The sequence below is a fragment of the Rattus rattus genome, chromosome 13 (genome assembly GCF_011064425.1).
Source record: "Rattus rattus isolate New Zealand chromosome 13, Rrattus_CSIRO_v1, whole genome shotgun sequence".
Taxonomy (NCBI): domain Eukaryota; kingdom Metazoa; phylum Chordata; class Mammalia; order Rodentia; family Muridae; genus Rattus; species Rattus rattus.
The window spans coordinates 35028466-35052742 of NC_046166.1; the positions used below are offsets into that span (position 1 = coordinate 35028466).

A 24277-nucleotide genomic window follows, 5' to 3' on the forward strand; every position below is an offset into this window, starting at 1 on the left:
GGTGATTGTCTCTTAGTCCAGTCAAGTGGGGACATACCATTAACCATTAAAGTAAATAGTATTTTTCACTTTTAAAAACTAAAATTTGAAATATTCTTTTGATGTTCTGCATTAAGCACTTTAATTAGATCAAATCTTTATATCAGAGCTATTTTAATTTCTTAATACTTTGTAGATCTTCATATAATATATATCAAATGTACATACACATATGCATATGTAGGTGCAAACAGTTTTGCATATGTTTCTAATTCACAGTATTTACTGTTAATGAATTTAGCCTCTGAGGAACTAATGGAAACATTAGACATGTCTAACCTTGTCTTCTTTTTTATTATTTATTTCCTGCCATATAGAAGGTACAGTGTAGGTAGCTGTTTTCTTTCTTTGTCCATCAACATGAGCAAACAAAGTTGTTCACTATACTTGTGAGCGATTATAGATAGTGACAAACGTAATTAACTTCTAAGTTCACATTATTAACATTCCTTAACTAACCCTATTTTTTGGCTCTGTGGTCTGAGTCTTGTGTGTGTGTGTGTTTGTGTGTATGTGTGTGTGTGTGCATGTGTGTCTTTTTTAGTTTATTTGATTGTCAGCTAAATTAGACACATACCCAAATTCTCTCTAACATGTGACAGACTTGAGAAACTAGCATGAGGGCTTGACCAAGTGACAGAAGGTAAAATGTGTGAAGATCAGTAGAGTGGACAGAATAATTATATATTTTCTGCTTACATCTCTACTTGGGATAATATTATTTTACTGGCAGAGTTCATGGACACTTCAACATTTAGGGTCTGTTCATTTACTTCCTTGAGGGATACAATATACAGGTCTATGGATTGGTGTCCCAGGTTTTACAGTTATAATTTTATGAGTAATACTTGACAGTGCTCAATGTATTTGGCAGCTATGCTTTGCAGAATTATGTTATAGTTTTAGTACAATAGTGGCTTAAAAACAGCTTTATGGTTGGAGGCAAGAGCTAGAGTCTTTACTTGGAAGCTGTGTATTCATACTTGTGTCTCTGCTCCTGGGAGGCAGCATGTTTGCATGGTGTGGTGATGGATCTAGGCTACAGTTATTAAAACCTCCCTTAGCCCATCACCTCTTGTTGTGAGCACTCAAGTTAATTCTTTCTCATACAGTGCAAGCTTAATTTTTTTAATAAAAAAGAGTTGAAAATTTTTATGCTTACTTATCTATATCTTATTTATCAGATCAAAACAGGCAGAGCAATGATCTGTGTAGTGCTAGACAGAAACAGAACCTAGAAAGCAGGCAACGTTGCTTACTCTTTGCTGTTTGATGTTAATTAAAACGACTGTCATTGCTTATCACATTGTCTTTGAAATCAGTTACTTTGATCTTAAAATTATTTTTAACTTGAATGCTTTTGAAAATCCTCTCTTCTCTGGTCAGACACATATTTAACAAGGCACATCCTGTCCATAATTAAATAGTGCAGTAGTTTTCCTTATCCATAGAAATAGCTCCTCCTTCTTGTTTGTCACTAATATATTTTTCATGGAATTTCTATTGTGCATATAAAGCTACATTGGTGACCATACACTTCAGAAGTCCCGTGGAAAATGTTTAGAGCTGAAATATTTTTATTTTAACCATTGATTATTATGTATTAGCCTATTTTCTGGGCTCATGAACATTTATTTTATCCTTTTCTTTTAAACCAATGCTCATGTACTTTTGTGGAACGCTTCACAATATTAGCTCCAAACATATACCTCCAGGATCCTTGGAAATTTATAGAGGACTTCAGCCATTGTCTTGTTCCTAAAAGACTTCCATTATTTTTGCCTTTTATACGTTTTTTTTTCTTCAGTCAGTTTTATGGTTTAGTTAGTTACCTTTTTGTGTCAACTGGCTTAGAGCATGTTCTTTTAATTACAATAGTTCACCATCTAAAGCATCTGTAATTTGAGTCCATAATGACTTTGTTGTACTATATATTTTTAATATATTCCATTTGGAAGAGTTATTAGAAATATATGCTAGTCATAATTCCATTTTCTTGCTAACACAAGGACTGAAATATGACCTCTACCAATCTTATGCCTCCTGACCGACCACAAATAAAAGTGATACTTTGTAACAATGGCTTTGATAGACATTGAAGCAATAAAGCAATTCAAAAACACATTTTACAACAATGACATGACTTTTTCCTCTTTCTCCACTTAGCAGAAAGTTTATTACTTGATAATATGTGCTCTGGCAGGGTAGCAAGCTTTCTGCAGGGCTATGACACAGACTGTTGTGTTCCACAAGTGCCTTCTTTAGTTTTTTTTAGCTTGACTGATCACAACTTTGGTGGATCAGCATGAGTTCTCACAGCTCATTCTCTGAGAGCCAATCTGTGACAATCAGTTCAGAACAATGTACATTGACTCAGGCTCACCCTCAGTTTGAAGTCTTTTAGGAGGCTTACACTGAAGTTAGATTAACTCAATGTCTGGTCTAGTTCAAAAGGACTACTGTTTTACAATCATAGTTCCCTCACCTGTGCTCTATAATTTGTGGTTCTGGTTTCCTACTAACTAAACTCATCAGGACGTTCTGTCAACAAAACGACACTGATATGTTCAATTCTGTGGTCGCCCAATCTGTTATAGAGTTTAGTTTATAAAGAAGATTATTATTACTACTCTACTCTCTTCAAACTAGATTTATTCCCATATAACAAACAAGTGTTTCACAGTGCATATAAAATATACATTAGGAGGTCTTTGATGTATGATTACTTGTAGAAACTCAGTCCCTCAAGATGAATATTGACATATGTGTCACTAACACTGCTGGCATCAAAATGTATTGTGTGATTATGATTTGTTGCTGTTTCCCACTTGGCTTTAAGGATGTGTGATGAACACAGACTCATAGTTACTAGTGCTACCTCATTTTATGTTACCCTAAACTGCTTGGCTGTTCTGTAGCACCTCTGCTACACAGTTTTTCCCCCTAGCAGTGTTAAGCAGTACACAGCATTGCTTCAGAGTCTGCCTACGCCGAAGAAACTTGTGGGGTTTAATTTCTTTCGTCTACTGCTTGGTAAAACATGCTGAAATGCAGGCAAACCAACTCAAATATGCAATGTGTATGGTATGATCCATGGCAATTTTATTCTTTAAAAGTTGACATGTTGGTAAAGCTTAAACACCAAAAGATTACTTTGTTGTTTCAGATATTTACAAAAGTATGAATGCAAATATTCCCTTGAGAATGACTAGTAAGAGGTTTCTGATCATCTTTCAGTAAAAAGATGGCTATAAATAAATAAATTAATTAAAAAAAACCAAACCTATAGGTTTACAGAGAGGAGATATAATAAAGCAGATTGTGTTATGTGGTCTCTTTCCTGCTTTTTCTCTATTGTTCTCTCCAGTCTTAAGAAGCCAGAAGGCAGAAAGCATAACCAACCATCTTCTGTGGGCAGTGTTGTCTTAACAGCAAAGTGACTTGGACTTGGTTCATAACAATGCAGTTTAAACCCTAGGGTTTTCCAAATGTAAAATTATTTTTTCTGCCTGGGAAATAGACTTCTAAGGGGAAAAGTGAAGGAAAGCCAACTCGTGGTTTAGAGACGAATCATATCATCAATTGCATTAATGAAACAAATATTCTCTCCTTTCATAGGTTCTTTTTTCTGCACTGAATCCACATCCAACTCCTTTATTTTCCTTTTTACTAGAATTTATTTATTTCATTGAACTGTTATGCTGTATTTAATGTTCTCCATTTACTTTCAAACATATAATTCTGATTTTAGTTATTATTTGACAAACACATTAATTGTATTATCTTTCAGGGTTATCAGATTTTCGGCCATAAAATTTAATATTTTGGTGTGATTATAATTTTACATGTGTGAAGTTTGGGTTTATGCTATTAGTTTTTCATTTTAGGCCTTGTTATTTTACAACAATATAAATCCATCTGCTAGATTTTAGACATGCTTTCCACAAAACCTAAAAATTGAATTTTTAAATCATATTTTGTTAGTCATTGCTAATAATGTGGATAGTCATGTGAAAAAAAAACATAGCCTAACTTGCTCTAGAATGATGAATGAATTAGTGTTGTTTGACATTTTAATGAAGATTTCAAGATAATTCTTTTACATTCAGGTGACTCCAGCTTTATTCTCAACAGTTAACCATGAACTGAGTAATTCCTGACACATTCAATTCCTTGTTTAGTTACAATCATAGATTTTCCCTAACAATGATACAAAGGTTGAAATATTAGCTACTATTTATTATTTTTCCTTTTTAAAAATAAAATTATATTACTTGTTTACATTTCCAATGTTGCTCTGCTTCCTGGTCTCCTTTCCACACACCCTGCACCCCATTTCCCTCTTCTTGGCCTCAAAGTAGGTGCTCACCCAATCACGCACCCACTCTTGCCTCATACCTCTAGTATCCCCCTTCTTTGAAGCTTCCACAGGACCAAGTGCCTCACCTGCCACTGATGGTAGATAAAGCCATCCTCTGGTACGTACATAGCAGAAGCTATGGACTGGCCCATGTATACTCTTTCAATGGTCATTTAGTCCCTGGGAGGTCTGAGGTGTCCAATTATTTGATATTCTTCTTCTTTCTATGGAGTTGAAATATCATTCAGGTACTTTAGTCCTTCGTAAGTCTTTCATTGGGATCCCTAGGCTCAGGCTAATGGTTAGCTGTGAGTATCTGCATCTGCCTTAGGCAGGTGCTGGCAGAGCCTCTCAGAGGAAAGCCACATAAGGCTTCTGTCTGCAAGCACATCTTAGGGTCTGCAATAGTGTCATGGTTTGGTGTCTGTGGATGGAATGGATTCCAAGGTGGGGTGGCCTCTGGATGACCTTTCCTCCAGTCTTTACTCTACTTTTGTCTCTGTTTTCTTTAGACAGGAACAATTCTGATTTAAAAATTTGGAAGTGGGTAGGTGGCTACAGACTTCAACTGGGAGTCATGCCTATATACTGGAGGTGGTCTTTACACGTTTTATCTCCCCCCTGTTGAGCATTAAACTAATTCCATCTCACTGGGTCCTGTGAGGCTCTTGCTTCCCTGGCCTTTAGGACTTCCTAGTGATTTCCCCTATTCCCTGCTGCTACTGCTACATATACTATTCATTCTACTGGCCCACTAGATTCCTCTCCTGTTTCTTCCCATACCTGACCCTGCTCTCTTTTCCTCCCTCTCCCACTCAGGATCCTCCTTCCCTCTATTTTCTCTGATTATTTTGTTCCTGTTTCTAAGTGTGATTGAAGTAGCCACACTTTGGCCTTCCTTTTTGTTAAGTTTTATATGATCTCTGAGTTGTATTGTGGGTATATGAGCTTTGGGACTAATATCTACTTCTCAGTGAGTTCATACCATGATTGTCCTTTTGGGTTTGGGTCATATCACTCAGATGATATTTCTAGTTCCTGCAAAATTCGTGAAGTCCTCATTAATAGCTGAGTAGTATTCCATTGTATTAATATGCCTCATTTTGTATCCATTTTCCCACTGATAGACATCTGGGTTGTTTCCAGCTTCTGGTATTTGAGGCTGCTATAAACATAGTGGAGCTCATGTCCTTGTGATACAGTGGATAATCTTTTGGGTATATGCCTACAAGTGGTAGAATTGGGTCTTCAAGTAGAATTTATTCAGTTTTCTGAGGAACTACCAGATTGAGTTCCAGAGCACTCCTCTTTCTCCAAATCCTTGCCAGCTTGTACTGTTCCCTGAGTTTGTGATCTTAGCCATTCTGACTGATGTGATCTCAGGGTCATTTAGATTTGCATTTCCCTGATGACTAAAGATGATGAACCTTTCTTTAGGAGCTTCTCAGCCACTCAAGATTCTTTAGTTGAAAATTCTTTGTTTAACTCTATACCCCATTTTTAAATTGGGTTATTGAATTCTTTGGAGTCTAACATCTTTTTTTTTCTTTTGAAATGTTATTCCCTTTCCCCGTTTCCCATCCACAAGCCCCCTATCCCCTCACCCTCACCCCCTTCAATAAGGGTGTTCCCCCTCCCAACAACTCCCCCTTTCCACCTCCCCACCTGAAATTTTGCTACATGGGGGGAGGGGTGCATCCTTGGCAGGACCAAGGGCTTCTCTTCCCATTGATGCCCAACAAGGCCGTCCTTTGCTACATATGAAACTGGAGAAATGGGTCTGTCCATGTGTAGTCTTTGGGTGGTGGTATAGTCTCTGAAAGCTTTGGTTGTATTGTTGTTCTTATGCAGTTGTAAGTCCCTTAAGCTCTTTCAATCCATTCTTTAATTTCTCCAACAGGACCTTGTTCTCAGTTCAATGGTTGGCTGCAAACATTAGACTCTGTATTTGTCACACTCTGGCTGAGCCTCAGGAGACAGTTATATCAGGCTCCTATCAGCATGCAATTCTTGACTTCATAAATATTGTCTAGTTTTGGTGGCTGTATGTATGGGCTGGATCCCCAGATGGTACAGACTCTGAATGGTCCTTCCTTCTGTCTCTGCTCCAAACTTTGTCTTCATGATCCCTCCTATGGATATTTTTCTTTCTCCTTCTAAGAATGACTGAAGCATTCACACTTTGGTCGTTTTTCTTGAGCTTCATGTGGTCTGTGGATAGTATCTTGGAGAATTTGAGCTTTGGGGCAAATATCCACTTATCAGTGAGTTCATAGCATGTGTGCTTTTTTTTTTGTGATTGGGTCATTTCACTCAGAATGATATTTTCTAGTTCTATCCCTTTGCCTATGAATTTCTTGATGTCATTGTTTTGATAGCTGAGTATGTTGTGTAGATGTACCACATTTTCTGTATCCATTCCTCTGTAGAAGGACATCTGGATTCTTTCCAGCTTCTGGCTATTATAAATAAGATTGCTATGAACATAGTAGAGCCTGTTGGAGCATATTTGGGTTTGTGCCCAGGAGTGGTATAGTTAGGTCCTTAGGTAGTTAGTGTCTTAGTCAGGGTTCTCTAGAGTCACAGAACTTATGAGTAGTCTATATAGTAAAAGAATTGGTTGATGACTTATAATCTGTAGTCCAACTCCCCAACAACGATCATCAGCAGCTGTGAATGGAAGTCCAATGATCTAGGAGTGGCTCTCTCACACAGGGCAGGCAGGCAGGTAGGCAAAAAGAGAGAGCAAGCCTCTTCCTTCTTCCAATGTCCTTATGTAAGTCTCCAGTAGAAGGCGTGTCACAGATTAAAGGTGTGCACTATTCCTGGGTCTGAGACTTGCTTTGTCCCAGGTGACCTTGAACTCAGGGATCTCTTTGACTTAAGCTCCTGGGATTCATGGCCACTTTGCCTCAAGATCTCCATACCAAAATCCAGGTCAGAAACTTGTATCTCCCAGCCTGAAGATCAGGATCAAAGGTGAGCCTTCCAATTCTGGATTATAGTTCATTCCACTGGATTAAACTTCATTCCAGATATAGTTAAGTTAACAACCAAGAATAGCCACTACAGGTAGTGAAATGTCCAATTTTCTGAGGAACCTCCAGACTGATTTCCACAGTGGTTGTACCAGCTTGCAATACCACCAACAATGGAGGAGTGTTCCTCTTTCTCCACATCCTTGCCAGCATCTTTTGTCACCTTAGTTTTTGATCTTAGCCATTCTGATAGGTGTGAGGTGGAAATTCAGGGTTGTTTTGATTTGCATTTTCCTGATGACTAAGGATGTTGATCATTTCTTAAGGTACTTCTTAGTCACTCAATAATCCTCAGCTGATAATTCTTTGTTTAGCTCTGTACCCAATTTTTAATAGTTATTTGGCTCTCTGGAGTCTAACTTTATGGGATCATTTAATTATAATATCATATCATCTGCAAATAGTGGCATTTTGATTTTTTCCTTTTTAATTTGTATCCCTTTAATCTCCTTTTGTTGTCTGACTTCTCTGGCTAGGACTTCCAGTACTCTATTGAATAGGTAGGGAGAGAGTGGGTAATCTTGTCTAGTCCCTGATTTTAGTGGGATTGCTTGATGTTTCTCTCTATTTAGTTTGGTTTTGGCTACTAATGTGTTGTCTATTGCTTTTACTATGTTTGGTTATGGGCATTGAATTCCTGATCTTGCCAAGACTTTTGTAATGAAGGGCCATTGAATTTTGTCAGACGCTTTCTCAGTATCTAAAGACATGATCACGTGGGTTTTTTTTCTTTGAGTTTGTTAAGATAGTGCATTTTGTAATTGGATTTCCATATATTGAACCCTGCATTCTTGGGATGAAGCCTACTTGATCATGATGGATGATGGTTTTGATGTGTTCTTGGTTTCAGTTTGTGAGAATTTTATTGAGTAGATTGCATCTATATTGATAACGGAAATCCGTCTGAAGTTTAGGTATAATCATGATTGTGGCTTCATAGAAGGAATTGGGTAGTGTTCCTTCTGTTTCTATTTTGTGGAATAGTTTGGACAGAATTGGTATAAAGTCTTCTAAGAATTCTGCACTCATCTGGTCCTGGGCCTTTTTGGTTGGGAGATGTTTAATAACTATTTTTTTTTCTTTAGGAGTTCTGGGACTGTTAAATATTTTATCTAATCCTGGTTTAACTTAGGTACCTGATATCTGTCTAGAAAATTGTCCATTCCATCCAGATTTTACAGTTTTGTTGAATATAGGCTTTTGTAGTAGGATCGGATGATTTTTGAATTTCCTAGATTCTGTTGTTATGTCTCCCTTTTCATTTCTTATTTTGTTAATTTGGATAATCTCTCTGTGTCCTCTGGTTAGTCTGGCTAAAGGTTTATCGATCTTGTTGGTTTTCTCAAAGAACCAGCTCCTGATTTTGTTGATTCTCTTTTTAGTTCCTTTTGTTTCTACTTGGTTGATTTTATCTCCAATTTTGATTATTTCCTGCCTTCTACTTCTCTCTGGTGTATTTACTTCTTTTTGTTCTAGAGCTTTTAGTTGTGTTGTCAAGCTGATAATACATACTCTCTCCCATTTGTTTTTGGAGGCACTCAGAGCTATGAGTTTTCCTCTTAGCACTTCTTTCATTGTGTCCTACAAGTTTGGGTATGTTGTGCCTTCATTTTCATTAAATTCTAAAAGGTCTTTAATTTCTTTCTTTATTTCTTCCTTGACCAAGTTATCATTGCGTAGAGTGTTGTTCAAGTTCTAATTATATGTGGGCTGTCTGTTGTTTTTGTTCTTATTGAAGATCAGCCTTAGTCTATAGTGATAGGATGCATGGGATTATTGCAATCTTCTTGTATCTGTTGAGGCCTGTTTTGTGACTGATTATATGGTCAATTTTGGAGAAGGTACCCTGAGGTGCCATGAAGAAGGTATATTTTAGGATGAAATATTTTATAAATATCTGTTAAATCCATTAGGTTCATAACTTATCTTAGTTTCTCTGTGTCTCTGTTTAGTTTCTGTTTCCATGACCTGTCCATTGATGAAAGTGGGGTGTTGAAATATCCCACTATAATTGTATGAGGTGCAGTGTGTGTTTTGAGCTTTAGAAAGGTTCCTTTTATGAATGTAGGTGCCCTTGCATTTGAAGCATAGTTATTTGGGATTGAGAGTTCATCTTGGTTCATCATTTTTCCATTGATGAATATGAAGTGTCCTTTCTTATCTTTTTTGATAACTTTTTTGATAGTCGATTTTATTTGATATTAGAATGGCTACTCAAGCTTGTTTCTTTGGACCATTTACTGAGGAAATTGTGTTAAGTCTTTTAGTCTGAGGTAGTTTCTGTCTTTGTCACTGAGGTGTGTTTCCTGTATGCAGCAAAATGCTGGATCCTCTTTACATATCCAGTCTTTTTGTCTACATCTTTTTTGGGGGGGAAATGAGTCCATTGATGTTGAGAGATATTAAGGAATAGTGATTGTTGTTTCCTATTACTTTTGTTGTTAGAGGTGGAATTATGTTTGTGATTCTCTCTTGGTTTCATTGCAAGGAGATTATTTTCTTGCATTTTCTAGGGTATATTTTTCCTCCTCATGTTAGAGTTTTCCATCTATTACCTTTTATATGGCTGGATTTGTAGAAAGATATTGTGTAAATTTGGTTTTGTCATGGAATATCTTGGTTTCTCCATCTATGTTACTTCAGAGTTGTGCTGAATATAGTAGCTTGGGCTGGCATTTGTGTTCTTTTAATGTCTGTATTATAGCAGCCCACATCCATATAGAAGCCTACAGCCTCTGGCTTTTGTAGTGTCTGGTGTGATGTCTGGTGTAATTCTGATAGGTCTGCCTTTATATGTTACTTGAAATTTTTCCCTTACTGCTTTTAATATTCTTTGTTTTGTTCATCTGGGGTTTTGACTATTATGTGACAGGAGGAATTTCTTTTCTCATCCAAACTATTTGGAGTTCTGTAGGCTTTTTGTATGTTTATGGGCATCTCTTTCTTTAGGTTAGGGAAGTTTTTTCAATAATTTTGTTGAAGATATTTACTGGCCCTTTAATTTGGAAGTCTTCACTTTTTTTATACCTATTATCCTTAGGTTTGATCTTCTCATTGTGTCCTGGATTTCCCAGATGTTTTGGGTTGGGAACTTTTTGCATTTTACATATCTTTGAACTTTGTGTCAATGTTTTCTATGCTATCTCCTGCCCCTGAGATTCTCACTTTTATCTCTTATATTCTGTTGCTGATGCTTGCATCTATGACTCCTGATCTTTAGGTTTTCTATCTCCAGGGTTGTCTCCCTTTGTGCTTTCTTTATTGATTCTATTTTTATTTTTAAATCCTGGATGGTTTTATTTGGTTCCTTCACCTGTTTGGTTACATTTTGCTGTAATTCTTTGAGCGATTTTTGTGTTTCCTCTTTAAGTGCTTCTACTTTTTTTTTTTTAACCTGTGTTGCTTTGTATTTCTTTAAAGGAGTTATTTATATCTTTCTTAAAGTCCTCTATTATTATCATGAGATGCGATTTTAAATCCAAATATTGATTTTTGTTGTGCTGCAATATCTAGTATTTGCTTTGATGGGTTCTGTTGATGTCAAGCAGTCTTGATTTCTGTTGTTTAGATTCCTGTGCTTGCCTCTTGCCATCAAGTTGTCTCTGGTATTAGCTTGTCTTGCTGTCTCTGAGAGTGGCTTGACGTTCCTGTAAGCCTGTGTGTCAGCACTCCTATAGACTTGTCTTCTTTCACTTGGATCTGGGAACAGAGAACTGCTCATGGGTTTGTGTGTCCTGAAGCCTCCAGGAGGGTCACTTGGAGCAGAAATGTTGGTCTTACCTTTGCCCTCAGGAGTGTCACTGCTCCAGGTGACTGGCTTTCAGCACTCAGTGAAGGCAGAAACTGGTAAGATTTTGCTAATGACTGCTCCTATGTTTCTATATCCAAGGAGCACTAGCCAGATTCCTTTTGGGCCTGAAATGTGAGCAGAAGTGATGGTCTCTCCTGAATGCTCATGATTGTCTACACTTCTGAGTGTCCAACTCTCTCCCCCATGGGATTTGGGTACAGTGAGCTGTGGAAGAGGTTCATCTCTGGGCACAAGGTGAAGCCAGAAATGTCCTGTCCCAGATGACTTCTGCCTTTGTGTGTCCTAAGGCCACCAGGTGTGTTGCTTGGAGCAGAAGAGTTGGTCTTACCTCTGTTCTCAGGTGTGTTTGTGCTCCTGGCAACTGACTTTTGGCTCTTAGCACAGGTCGGAATCTAATTTCTTGAGTTTTTTGTATATACTGGAGATTAGCCCTCCATCTAATATAAAGTTGGTAAAGATCTTTCCCCAATCTGTAGGTTCCCATTTTGTCCTATTAAAATGTCCTTTGCCCTACAGAAGCTTTTATGTTTTATGCTGTCCCATTTGTCAGTTGCTGATCTTAGAACCTGGGCCATTCTGTTCAGAAAAATTTTAACTGTGCCAATGTGTTTAAGGCTATTTCCCCTTTTTCTTCTATCAGATTTAGCATATCTGGTATTATACAGAGGTACATGATTCACTTGGACTTGAGCTTAGTACAAGTAGATTAAAAATGGATCAATTTCTACTGTTTCACCTGTAAAACACCAGTTAGACGAACACCATCTGTTGAAAATGTTTTCTTTTTTTCAGAGTATGGTTTTGACTTCTTTGTCAAAGATTAAATAACCATAAGTGTGTGCTTTTATTTCTGGGACTTCACTTCATTTCCATTGATCTACCTGTTTGTTTCCGTACCAATCCCATGAGGTTTTTTATCAGTATTGCTCTGTATTACAGCTTAAGATCAGGGATGGTGATGTCCCAAGAGGTTCTTTATTGTTGCAAATGTTTTTCACTATTCTGGGTTTTTTGTTATTCCAGATAAATTTGAGAATTGCTCTTTCTATCTTGGTAAGAATTGAGCTGAAATTTTGATGGGGGTTGCACTGAATTTGTAGACGCCATTTCATTATGTTAATCCTACCAGTCCATGAGCATGGGAGATCTTTCCATCTTCAGAGTTCTTTGATTTCTTTCTTCAGAGACATGATGTTCTTGTCATACATATTTTCACTTGCTTTGTTGAAATTACACAAAAATATTTTGAATTATTTGTGCCTGTTATAAAGTATGTTGTTTCCTTAATTTCTTTCTCAGACTGTTTTTCACTTAGATAAAGGAATACTACTGATTTGTTAGAGTTAATTTTATATCCATCTACTTACTGAATTTGTTTATAAGGTGTAGGAGTTATCTGGTAGAATTTTTGGTGTGTTTTATGTATACTATCATAATATCTTCAAATGGTGATAGTTTGACTTCTTCCTTTACATTTTGTATTTCTTTGACCTCCTTTTCTTTTCTGATTGCTCTAGCTTGGACTTCAAATACTATATTGAATAAACAGGAAGAGAGTGGACAGCCTTGTCTTGTCCCTGACTTCATTGGGATTTCTTCAAGCTTCTCTTCATTTAATTTGATGTTGGCTGTTGTTTTGGTCAATATTGCTTTTATTATGTTTAGGTATGTGCCTTGAATTCCCGATCTTTCCAAGACCTTTAACAAGAAGGAGTGCAATATTTTGTCAAACACTTTCACAGCACAGAGGAGATGATGATCATTTGATCATGATCTATAGAGTAAATTAATTGATGCAATTCTGTACATTGAATGATTCCTGCATCTCTAGGGAGAAGCTTACTTGGTTATGGTGAATGATGTCCTTGGATCCAGTTTGTGAGGATTTTATTAAGTATTTTTCATCATTATTCATAAGCAAAATTGGTCTGAGGTTCTTTTTCTTCATTGGGTCTTTGTGTGGTTTAGGTTCCAGTTGAACTGTGGCTTCAAAGAATGAATTAGGAAGTGTTTCTTCTGTTTCTACTTTTGAATAGTTTGAGAAGTATTAGTATTAGATCTTCCTTGAAAATATGATAGAATTCTGAACTAAAACAATCTGGCCCTGTACTGTTTTTGGTTTGGAGTATTTTAATGATTCCTCCTGTTTACTTAGGCATTATGGAACATTTTAGATAGTTTTCTTTACATGGTACTTGGCTTTTTCCTACTGCTTTTAATATTCTTCCCTTTATGTGCATTTAGTGTTTTGATTATCATGCGATGCTAGCATTTTCTTTTTTGGTCCAATCTATTTGGCATTCTGTAGGTTTCTTGTAAGTTTATGGCCATCTTCTTCTTTAGGTTAGGTAAGTTTTCTTCTTTGATTTTGTTGAAGATGTTTTCTGGTCTTTTGAATTGGGAATCTTTGGTCTCTTCTATTCCTATTATTCCACACACACACACACACACACACACACACACACACACACACACACACACACACATATATATATATATACACACAAAACACACACACACACACACACACACACACACTCACACACTTTACTGAAGAGCTTAAGAAATGATTAAAGAGTCAGTACTAATCTTTGAGGTTCCTCCAAACTGACAGTGAACTTAGAGTTTATGTTGCCTTTAGATTTTCTTAACATTCACATCTGCTTTCTATTCTATTTGTAAATACCTATTAGATTACTCCAGATGTGCTTAAAATAAATATACAATTCAAATATGTATATATTTACCATTTTAAATAATTTATATTTATATACATCCCTCCATGGTTTACCAAAGCCTACATTCTTTTAGGTGCCTGGGGTGCCACATGATTAAGGCTAATGGTAGTTTAGTCAGGAAAAACACAAAAATGAATACCAAGGATTATTTTTCAATTTCTCAGAAAAACACTAAAAGAAGAAACTGGGTTTGGTTTTGTATTTTTTAAATTAGATTGTTTAAATTTACGTTTCAGACATTATCACCTTTCCCAGTTTCCAGTCCATGAACCCCCTATCCCTCCCCCCTTTACAAGGGTATTCCTCACGTAACAATCCTTCCCTTCCTGCCTCCCTGCCCTGACATTCTCCTACACTGTGGGGGGGGTGATGGGGGGAGTCTTGGCAAGACCAAGGACTTCTCCTCCCTTGGTGCCCAGCAAAGACATCCTCTGCTACATATGCAGCTGGAAACATGGGTCTGTACATGTGTACATTTTGGATGGTGGTTTACTCCCTGAGAGCTCTGGTTGGTTGGTATTGTTCTTCTCATGGTGTTGCAAACCCCTTCTGCTCCTTCAATCCTTTCTCTAACTCCTCCAATGGGGACCCCCATTCTCAGTTCAATGTTAGCTATGAGCATCCACCTCTGTATTTGCCATGCTGTGGCAGAGCCTTTCAGGAGACAGCTATATCAGGCTCCTATCAGCATGCACTTCTTGGCATTAGCAATATTGTCTGGGTTTGGTGGCTGTATGTGTATGGGCTGGATCCCCAGGTGGGACAGGCTCTGGATGGCCATTCCTTCAGTCTCTGCTCTAAACCTTGTCTCCATATTTCCTCCTATGGATATTTTTGTTCTCCCTTCTAAGAAGTACTGAAGCATCCACACTTCAGTTGTCCTTCTTGAGCTTCATGTGGTCTGTGTATTATATCTTAGGTTTGTTTTTTTCTGTTTAAGGAATTTTCATTAAAGCAAGAATTTTATAATCCAAATTACGTTTCCTTGCTCAGTCATCAGCACTCCTTAGAACAGAACTGACATCCGAAGGTATTCCACAGTAAAGAATTATAAAGTTAAAGAAAGGAATGCTTTAAATTTTTGTACTTTGCTGAAAATTCTTTTCTCAGGGTTTATAAAACATTAATTTGTTTTTATATTTTACTATTTTTTTGTATTTTTTTTTAAATCCAGTAATCTAGGACTAGCACTGTTTGCTAGACCTGGCATTTGCTCGGTACATAAGGTTCAAAGTTTCCTTTCCTTTTTTTATTCATTTTATATTTTGCAATTTTTTTCATAATATTTAAAGATGTTTAAGATATTTTTCTTTGGTGAAGCACAAGTTTCTGTTCGTGGTCCCTGATCAATTTAGACAGTTGGAACACCAGTAGCACTGTTCACTGTTTTCTGGGCAGCCTCTTTCGCTTGGTGGGCTTGTAGTACAGCTACAGCTTCATCGACCTTTGAGCGGAGAGACTCTGGAGAAGCAAGCATGTGAAGCAATTCTGAGTTATCAATCTCAAACAGCATGCCAGTAATTTTGCCAGCGAGAGAAGGGTGCACGACTTGAATAAGAGGAAACAGCCATTCACCCAACATTTGCTTTTGCTCTTGCGGGGGTGCAGATGCCAACATGGAAGCAATTAAAGGTTCTTGACCTTGCACATGAACCGCAGGCTGTTGCATGGTAACTTGTGGCTGTGCATTAAGATATTGCTGGGGATTGCAGACTCCCGCAGCATATTTATACTGGGGAACAGTGCGGACAGCAAGAGTGGCTGCAGTAGCAGCAGCTGCAGGACGTGGACCCATTGTCTGTGTTGATGTGTTAGCAACATGCTGTGTTGGCATGACTCGTGGAATCTATGAGGAAGCTGGTCTCATCATACTAAATGGTGGTCTAGGCGCAGCTGGGTGGATAGCACCGGGCATATTCTGGAATGGATGAGGTCTGGCACCCTGAGCAATCCAGCAAGGACTTGGTCTTAGTTGAGCAATTTGGCTAGGAGGGTAGTATGCAGCATGGTTCTGAGTCTGTGGGATAGCTGCCATGAAGTAACCTGAAGGAGGTGCTGGCTGGTAGGGGTTGATCACAGGGTCGGGCACAGTTCGTACACTTGCCATCCTCTGCATATACCAGTTACTGAGGTGAGCCTGGTGCTCTTTGTGCTGAGCTAAAGCTACATAGAGTGGCTTGGTGGCCACAATTCTACCATTCATCTCCGTAACTGCTTTAATGGCTTCTTCAGGGGAGGAGAAACATACAGAACCAAATCCTTTGCTGTGCCCACACTCCATCATTACTTTTGCGTTAGTGATTGTACCAAATGGAGAAAACTGTTTCTGGAGACGCTCATCAATACCGTCATCAAGATTTTTCACATAAAGGTTAACACCCTGATATCTGGTGATCCTGTCTTGTTTCATCTGCTCAAATTTGTGCTTAAGTTCTGTCTGCCGTTCCACTTTTTTCTGAGCTCGACCAACATAAATCTGTTTTCCATTGAGCTCCTTCCCATCATTTCATCCGCAGCTTTCTGCGCATCTTCATGCCTTTCAAAGCTTACAAATTCAAATCCTTTGGATTTTCCCATTTCATCTGTCATTACTTTCACACTTAAGGCAGGCCCAAACTTGCCAAAGAATTCCTTAAAACGCTCATCATCCATGTCTTCTCCAAAGTTCTTGATGTAAACATCGGTCAACTCTTTTGCCCTTGCTCCAAGTTCTGCTTCTCCTTCCTTCCAAGATTTAAATCGACCATCAAACACTTTACGATCATTTAGAAGCATTCCATTAATTTTTTCAATAGCTCTTTCAGCTGCTTCCTGAGTTTCAAAATGTACAAATCCATAGCCCTTGGAGCCATTTTCATCACAAAGCACCTTACATGAAAGGATGTTACCAAACCCAGAAAATTTATCACACAGTGCCTTATTGTCAATGGATTTGTCCAAATTTTTAATGAATATGTTGCCTACTCCACTTTTACGAAGTGATCGATCATGCTGAGACCACATGATGCATACCGGCTTGCCCTTTATAACATCAAAATTCATGGTGTCCAAAGCATGTTCTGCGTCCACCGGCTGCTGGAAGTTCACGTGCACGTAGCCCAAGGAGCAGCGGGTGATCATGTCCCTGCATATCCGGATGGAGAGGTTGGGCCCCACCAGGCTGAACTTCTCATAGACCATCGCCTCGGTCTCGTCGGGGTGCAGGTCCCCCACGTACAGAGAGGCCATGGGGTAGCTGGGGGCGAGGTTTTGGTTTTTAACTCCAAATGTTTTCAATTTTTAAATATAAGATCCATATTATAAAATTTGTTCATATTTGTTTAGAACCTGGAAAAGTTGCAGAGTAAATCACTACCCTCTGATTAAAGACAAGTGGATTAAGTTTATGTGGAAGTGGGGAGATGCAGAAACTTGGCCAGTGGACTCTTGCACAGGTAGACCACACTTGACTGGGAGTCCGTGATTGGACTCCATGGCCCTGCATGAGCTTCATGCTCTGTGGAAACCCCATCAGACAGTCGCTTCATACAATCACAAGTGTTGCGGTAAATTTAAAATAGTGTTTCTTTTATCCTGCACTAGTGCTGGCATTGTAGGGCCACATGGCATCTGTGGAATATTTTCATCTCTGTCAACAAAGTGTCTCACCTGCTAAGTTCCATCCCTTAACTCAGTCTATGGCTACTCTCTGAGACCAGCTGTAATCTCTCTACCCATCTAGTTCCCAAGACAGGTTGCTACCATGCCAGGCATACACATCCCAATTCTGTGGTGGGTCCAGTCTCTCCCGCCACCACATACTCTCTTGAACTAAATTAAACTGCCACATGAAAAAACATACCACACAATAACCTCTGACCCTAGTGATAAGATATAATTGTCCATCTAAACAGCACAAAATCCTGTACACATCCATCCCTTAAGAATAGTCATAACAACCTGTAAATGTGCAGAGAGAAATCTTAACCTCTACCTCCATGTTCTCTCGGCTGCTCCCTCCCCTTTCACTCCAGTCTACTCCTCTCTAAAAGCTTTTTCCTGTCTATCCTTCCTTCTCGTCCAATGACAGGCCTTGTTCTTGAACCTGCCTTCACCTGCATAATGACATCAACCTACACATGAGGGAAGCACTGATCTGATCACAATGTTTACATGAGCTCCAAGAGAAAAACCCAGCAGTCACAGCTCAATTTTTCTTAGTGGTTTCCTTCCATCCACTTCCCTGTGAACATGCAGTAGAAAAGGACAGAGCAGGCTGTGCTGAGAAGCTCAGTTAGTACTGCCTCTGAACATAATCTCCAGAAAGCAAGAAACTACATCCAGAGGTGCTGCAGGACTCATCTGATGACCTATGAAAGAGAACTACCAAACCCTTTAAAGGTAAAAACTAATTCGGATAGAGTTGAAGGTCACCTGAAAAGGACCTGTGGCTGGTTAAGTTGCTTTAAGGACCAATATCATTCAGGCATCTACCACTTCACCACCTGATAGAAATTTCTCACCAAGATTCTAAGAACAGTATACTAATCAGATATTAATCAGATTTAGTTTTTAAAACTAGCTAATATAACCACTGGTGTCTTCTCCCTGCTGTTCCTTGGGGGGAGGGGGAGATGTTAGGAAGTGCATCTGGGCACAATTGTCAGAATAGAACCCCCCCCCAAAAAATCTGGAAAGAAAATTGAAAGACCAATAAATATTCAATTGACATGAAATATAGGGAAATCCAGAAATGTTGATACCCCTTTGTTGTACGATGGTGCAGCTGTCACCATGGTTCTTCTAGACTACTCTTTGGAGACTATGTCCTTGGTCTTTTATTGCTTATGAACTGTGCGACATTGGGGAGGTCTGTCTTTAGCTTGTCTCTGAAAGAAGCATGAGCTAAGCTTAATCCAAATCACAAACTACTCGTTAAGAACAATGTGTTCAGGAGCAAACTTGAGCCTGGGGACGACAGGTAAGACAAACTTTTCTGCTACAAACGACTTGCCTGGTGAACTCAGGGCACACAGAGGCGGAGTTCCTCTGGGGCCGGACACTTCCGGTGTTTGGCCAGAGTCCTGGACCAGCGGAGGATCCCTGCCTTCAGCAGCTCTCTGCTCCCAGGCCCCCTGGAGGGGAGTTCTCGCCGCCTGGTCGGGCGGGCACTCCTGAGGCAGCAGAGCTGAGGAGACCACCAACGCTGCCCACCCCTGCCCACACCCCTGGCCCAGGAGGAAACTGTATACGGCCTCTGGGTACCCGTAGAGGAGGGCCCAGGAGCAGCAGGTCCACTGCGTCTGAGACACCGCACCTGAAGGGACCGACCGGATAAACAGTTCTCTGCACCCAAATCCCGTGGGAGGGAGAGCTAAACCTTCAGAGAGGCGGACACGCCTGGGAAACCAGAAGAGACTGCACGCTGCACACAGTACTGATCCCAGAGGAAAACAAAAAAAGCTATCTGGAACCCTGGTGCACAGAACCTCCCGGAAAGGGCGGCGCAGATCTTCCTGGTTGCTGAGGCCGCGGAGAGCTCATAGGAAACACCCTGTGAGCAAACTTGAGCCTCGGGACCACAGGTAAGAAAAACTTTTCTGCCACAAACGACTTGCCTGGTGAACTCAAGACACAGGCTCACAGGAACAGCTGAAGACCTGTAGAGAGGAAAACTACATCCAAAAAGCAGAACACTCTGTCCCCATAACTGACTGAAAGAAAACAGGAAAACAGGTCTACAGCACTCCTGACACACAGGCTTATAGGACAGTCTAGGCACTGTCAGAAATAGCAGAACAAAGTAACACTAGAGATAATCTGATGGCGAGAGGCAAGCGCAGGAACCCAAGCATCAGAAACCAAGACTACATGGCACCATCAGAGCCCAATTCTCCCATCAAAACAAACATGGAATATCCAAACACACCAGAAAAGCAAGATCTAGTTTCAAAATCATATTTGACCATGATGTTGGAGGACTTCAAGAAAGACATGAAGAACTCCCTTAGAGAAAACATAAATAAACAAGAAACCTACAGAGAGGAAAAAAATTCCTAAAAAATGAAAATATAAATAAACAAGTAGAAGAGAGGAGTCTAAAAAATCCCTAAAAGAATTCCAGGAAAACATAAATAAACAAGTAGAAGCCCATAGAGAGGAGACACAAAATTCCTGAAAGAATTCCAGGAAAACACAATCAAACAGTTGAAGGAATTAAAAATGGAAATAGAAGCAATCAAGAAAGAACACATGGAAACAACCCTGGATATAGAAAACCAAAAGAAGAGACAAGGAGCTGTAGATACAAGCTTCACCAACAGAATACAAGAGATGGAAGAGAGAATCTCAGGAGCAGAAGATTCCATAGAAATCATTGACTCAACTGTCAAAGATAATGTAAAGCGGAAAAAGCTACTGGTCCAAAACATACAGGAAATCCAGGACTCAATGAGAAGATCAAACCTAAGGATAATAGGTATAGAAGAGAGTGAAGAAGCACCAGTAAATATCTTCAACAAAATCATAGAAGAAAACTTCCCTAACCTAAAAAAAGAGATACCCATAGGCATACAAGAAGCCTACAGAACTCCAAATAGATTGGACCAGAAAAGAAACACCTCCCGTCACATAATAGTCAAAACACCAAATGCACAAAATAAAGAAAGAATATTAAAAGCAGTAAGGGAAAAAGGTCAAGTAACATATAAAGGCAGACCTATCAGAATCACACCAGACTTCTCACCAGAAACTATGAAGGCCAGAAGATCCTGGACTGATGTCATACAGACCCTAAGAGAACACAAATGCCAGCCCAGGTTACTGTATCCTGCAAAACTCTCAACCAACATAGATGGAGAAACCAAGATATTCCATGACAAAACCAAATTTACACAATATCTTTCTACAAATCCAGCACTACAAAGGATAATAAATGGTAAAGCCCAACATAAGGAGGCAAGCTATACCCTAGAAGAAGCAAGAAACTAATCGTCTTGGCAACAAAACAAAGAGAAGAAAAGCACACAAACATAACCTCACATCCAAATATGAATACAACCGGAAGCAATAATCACTCTTCCTTAATATCTCTCAACATCAATGGCCTCAACTCCCCAATAAAAAGACATAGACTAACAAACTGGATATGCAACGAGGACCCTGCATTCTGCTGCCTACAGGAAACACCTCAGAGACAAAGACAGACACTACCTCAGAGTGAAAGGCTGGAAACAACTTTCCAAGCAAATGGTCAGAAGAAGCAAGCTGGAGTAGCCATTCTAATATCAGATAAAATCAATTTTCAACTAAAAGTCATCAAAAAAGATAAGGAAGGACACTTCATATTCATCAAAGGAAAAATCCACCAAGATGAACTCTCAATCCTAAATATCTATGCACCAAATACAAGGGTACCTACATACGTAAAAAAGAAACCTTACTAAAGCTCAAAGCACACATTACACCTCACACAATAATAGTAGGAGATTTCAACACCCCACTCTCATCAATGGACAGATCATGGAAACAGAAATTAAACAGAGACGTAGACAGACTAAGAGAAGTCATGAGCCAAATGGACTTAACAGATATTTATAGAACATTCTATCCTAAAGCAAAAGGATATACCTTCTTCTCAGCTCCTCATGGCACTTTCTCCAAAATTGACCATATAATTGGTCAAAAAACGGGCCTCAACAGGTACAGAAAGATAGAAATAATCCCATGTGTGCTATCAGACCACCACGGCCTAAAGCTGGTCTTCAATAACAATAAGGGAAGAATGCCCACGTATACGTGGAAATTGAACAATGCTCTACTCAATGATAACCTGGTCAAGGAAGAAATAAAGAAAGAAATTAAAAACTTTTTAGAATTTAATGAAAATGAAGGTACAACATACCCAAACTTATGGGACACAATGAAAGCTGTGCTAAGAGGAAAACTCATAGCGCTGAGTGCCTGCAGAAAGAAACAGGAAAGAGCATATGTCAGCAGCTTGACAGCACACCTAAAAGCTCTAGAACAAAAAGAAGCAAATACACCCAGGAGGAGTAGAAGGCAGGAAATAATCAAACTCAGAGCTGAAATCAACCAAGTAGAAACAAAAAGGACCATAGAAAGAATCAACAGAACCAAAAGTTGGTTCTTTGAGAAAATCAACAAGATAGATAAACCCTTAGCCAGACTAAGGAGAGGACACAGAGAGTGTGTCCAAATTAACAAAATCAGAAATGAAAAGGGAGACATAACTACAGATTCAGAGGAAATTCAAAAAATAATCAGATCTTACTATAAAAGCCTATATTCAACAAAACTTGAAAATCTGCAGGAAATGGACAATTTCCTAGACAGATACCAGGTACCCAAGTTAAATCAGGAACAGATAAACCAGTTAAACAACCCCATAACTCCTAAGGAAATAGAAGCAGTCATTAAAGGTCTCCCAACCAAAAAGAGCCCAGGTCCAGACGGATTTAGTGCAGAATTCTATCAGACCTTCATAGAAGACCTTGTACCAATATTATCCAAACTATTCCACAAAATTGAAACAGATGGAGCACTACCGAATTCCTTCTATGAAGCCACAATTACTCTTATACCTAAACCACACAAAGACCCAGCAAAGAAAGAGAACTTCAGACCAATTTCCCTTATGAATATCGATGCAAAAATACTCAATAAAATTCTGGCAAACCGAATCCAAGAGCACATCAAAACAATCATCCACCATGATCAAGTAGGCTTCATCCCAGGCATGCAGGGATGGTTTAATATACGGAAAACCATCAACCTGATCCATTATATAAACAAACTGAAAGAACAAAACCACATGATCATTTCATTAGATGCTGAGAAAGCATTTGACAAAATTCAACACCCCTTCATGATAAAAGTCCTGGAAAGAATAGGAATTCAAGGCCCATACCTAAACATAGTAAAAGCCATATACAGCAAACCAGTTGCTAACATTAAACTAAATGGAGAGAAACTTGAAGCAATCCCACTAAAATCAGGGACTAGACAAGGCTGCCCACTCTCTCCCTACTTATTCAATATAGTTCTTGAAGTTCTAGCCAGAGCAATCAGACAACAAAAGGAGGTCAAGGGGATACAGATCGGAAAAGAAGAAGTCAAAATATCACTATTTGCAGATGATATGACAGTATATTTTAGTGATCCCAAAAGTTCCACCAGAGCACTACTAAAGCTGATAAACAACTTCAGCAAAGTGGCTGGGTATAAAATTAACTCAAATAAATCAGTAGCCTTCCTCTACACAAAAGAGAAACAAGCCGAGAAAGAAATTAGGGAAATGACACCCTTCATAATAGATCCAAATAATATAAAGTACCTCGGTGTGACTTTAACCAAGCAAGTAAAAGATTTGTACAACAAGAACTTCAAGACTCTGAAGAAAGAAATTGAAGAAGACCTCAGAAGATGGAAAGATCTCCCATGCTCATGGATTGGCAGGATTAATATAGTAAAAATGGCCATTCTGCCAAAAGCGATCTACAGATTCAATGCAATCCCCATCAAAATACCAATCCAATTCTTCAAAGAGTTAGACAGAACAATTTGCAAATTCATCTGGAATAACAAAAAACCCAGGATAGCTAAAACTATCCTCAACAATAAAAGGACTTCAGGGGGAATCACTATCCCAGAACTCAAGCAGTATTACAGAGCAATAGTGATAAAAACTGCATTGTATTGGTACAGAGACAGACAGATAGACCAATGGAACAGAACTGAAGACCCAGAAATGAACCCACACACCTATGGGCACTTGATTTTTGACAAAGGAGCCAAAACCATCCAATGGAAAAAAGATAGCATTTTCAGCAAATGGTGCTGGTTCAACTGGAGGTCAACATGTAGAAGAATGCAGATCGATCCATGCTTATCACCCTGTACAAAGCTTAAGTCCAAGTGGATAAAGGACCTCCACATCAAACCAGATACACTCAAACTAATAGAAGAAAAAACTGGGAAGCATTTTGGAACACATGGGCACTGGAAAAATTTCTGAACAAAACACCAATGGCTTATGCTCTAAGATCAAGAATCACAAATGGGATCTCATAAAACTGCAAAAGCTTCTGTAAGGCAAAAGTACACTGTGGTTAGGACAAACGGCAACCAACAGATTGGGAAAAAGATCTTTACCAATCCTACAACAGATAGAGGCCTTATATCCAAAATATACAAAGAAGTCAAGAAGTTAGACAGCAGGGAGACAAATAACCCTATTAAAAAATGGGGTTCAGAGCTAAACAAAGAATTCACAGCTGAGGAATGCCGAATG

The 24277-nt window shown here is 38.9% G+C and overlaps 1 protein-coding gene across 1 annotated transcript; it reads right to left on the reverse strand.

Moving 5' to 3' along the window:
* Nucleotides 1-15305: 15305 nt before the first annotated feature.
* Nucleotides 15306-17229, reverse strand: LOC116914535 (polyadenylate-binding protein 1-like). Its single transcript, XM_032918864.1, is given in 2 exon segments — nt 15306-16488; nt 16491-17229. Coding segments are annotated over 2 exon segments (1875 nt in total). The 5' UTR covers nt 17215-17229; the 3' UTR covers nt 15306-15337.
* Between the last annotated feature and the right edge of the window lie 7048 nt (nt 17230-24277).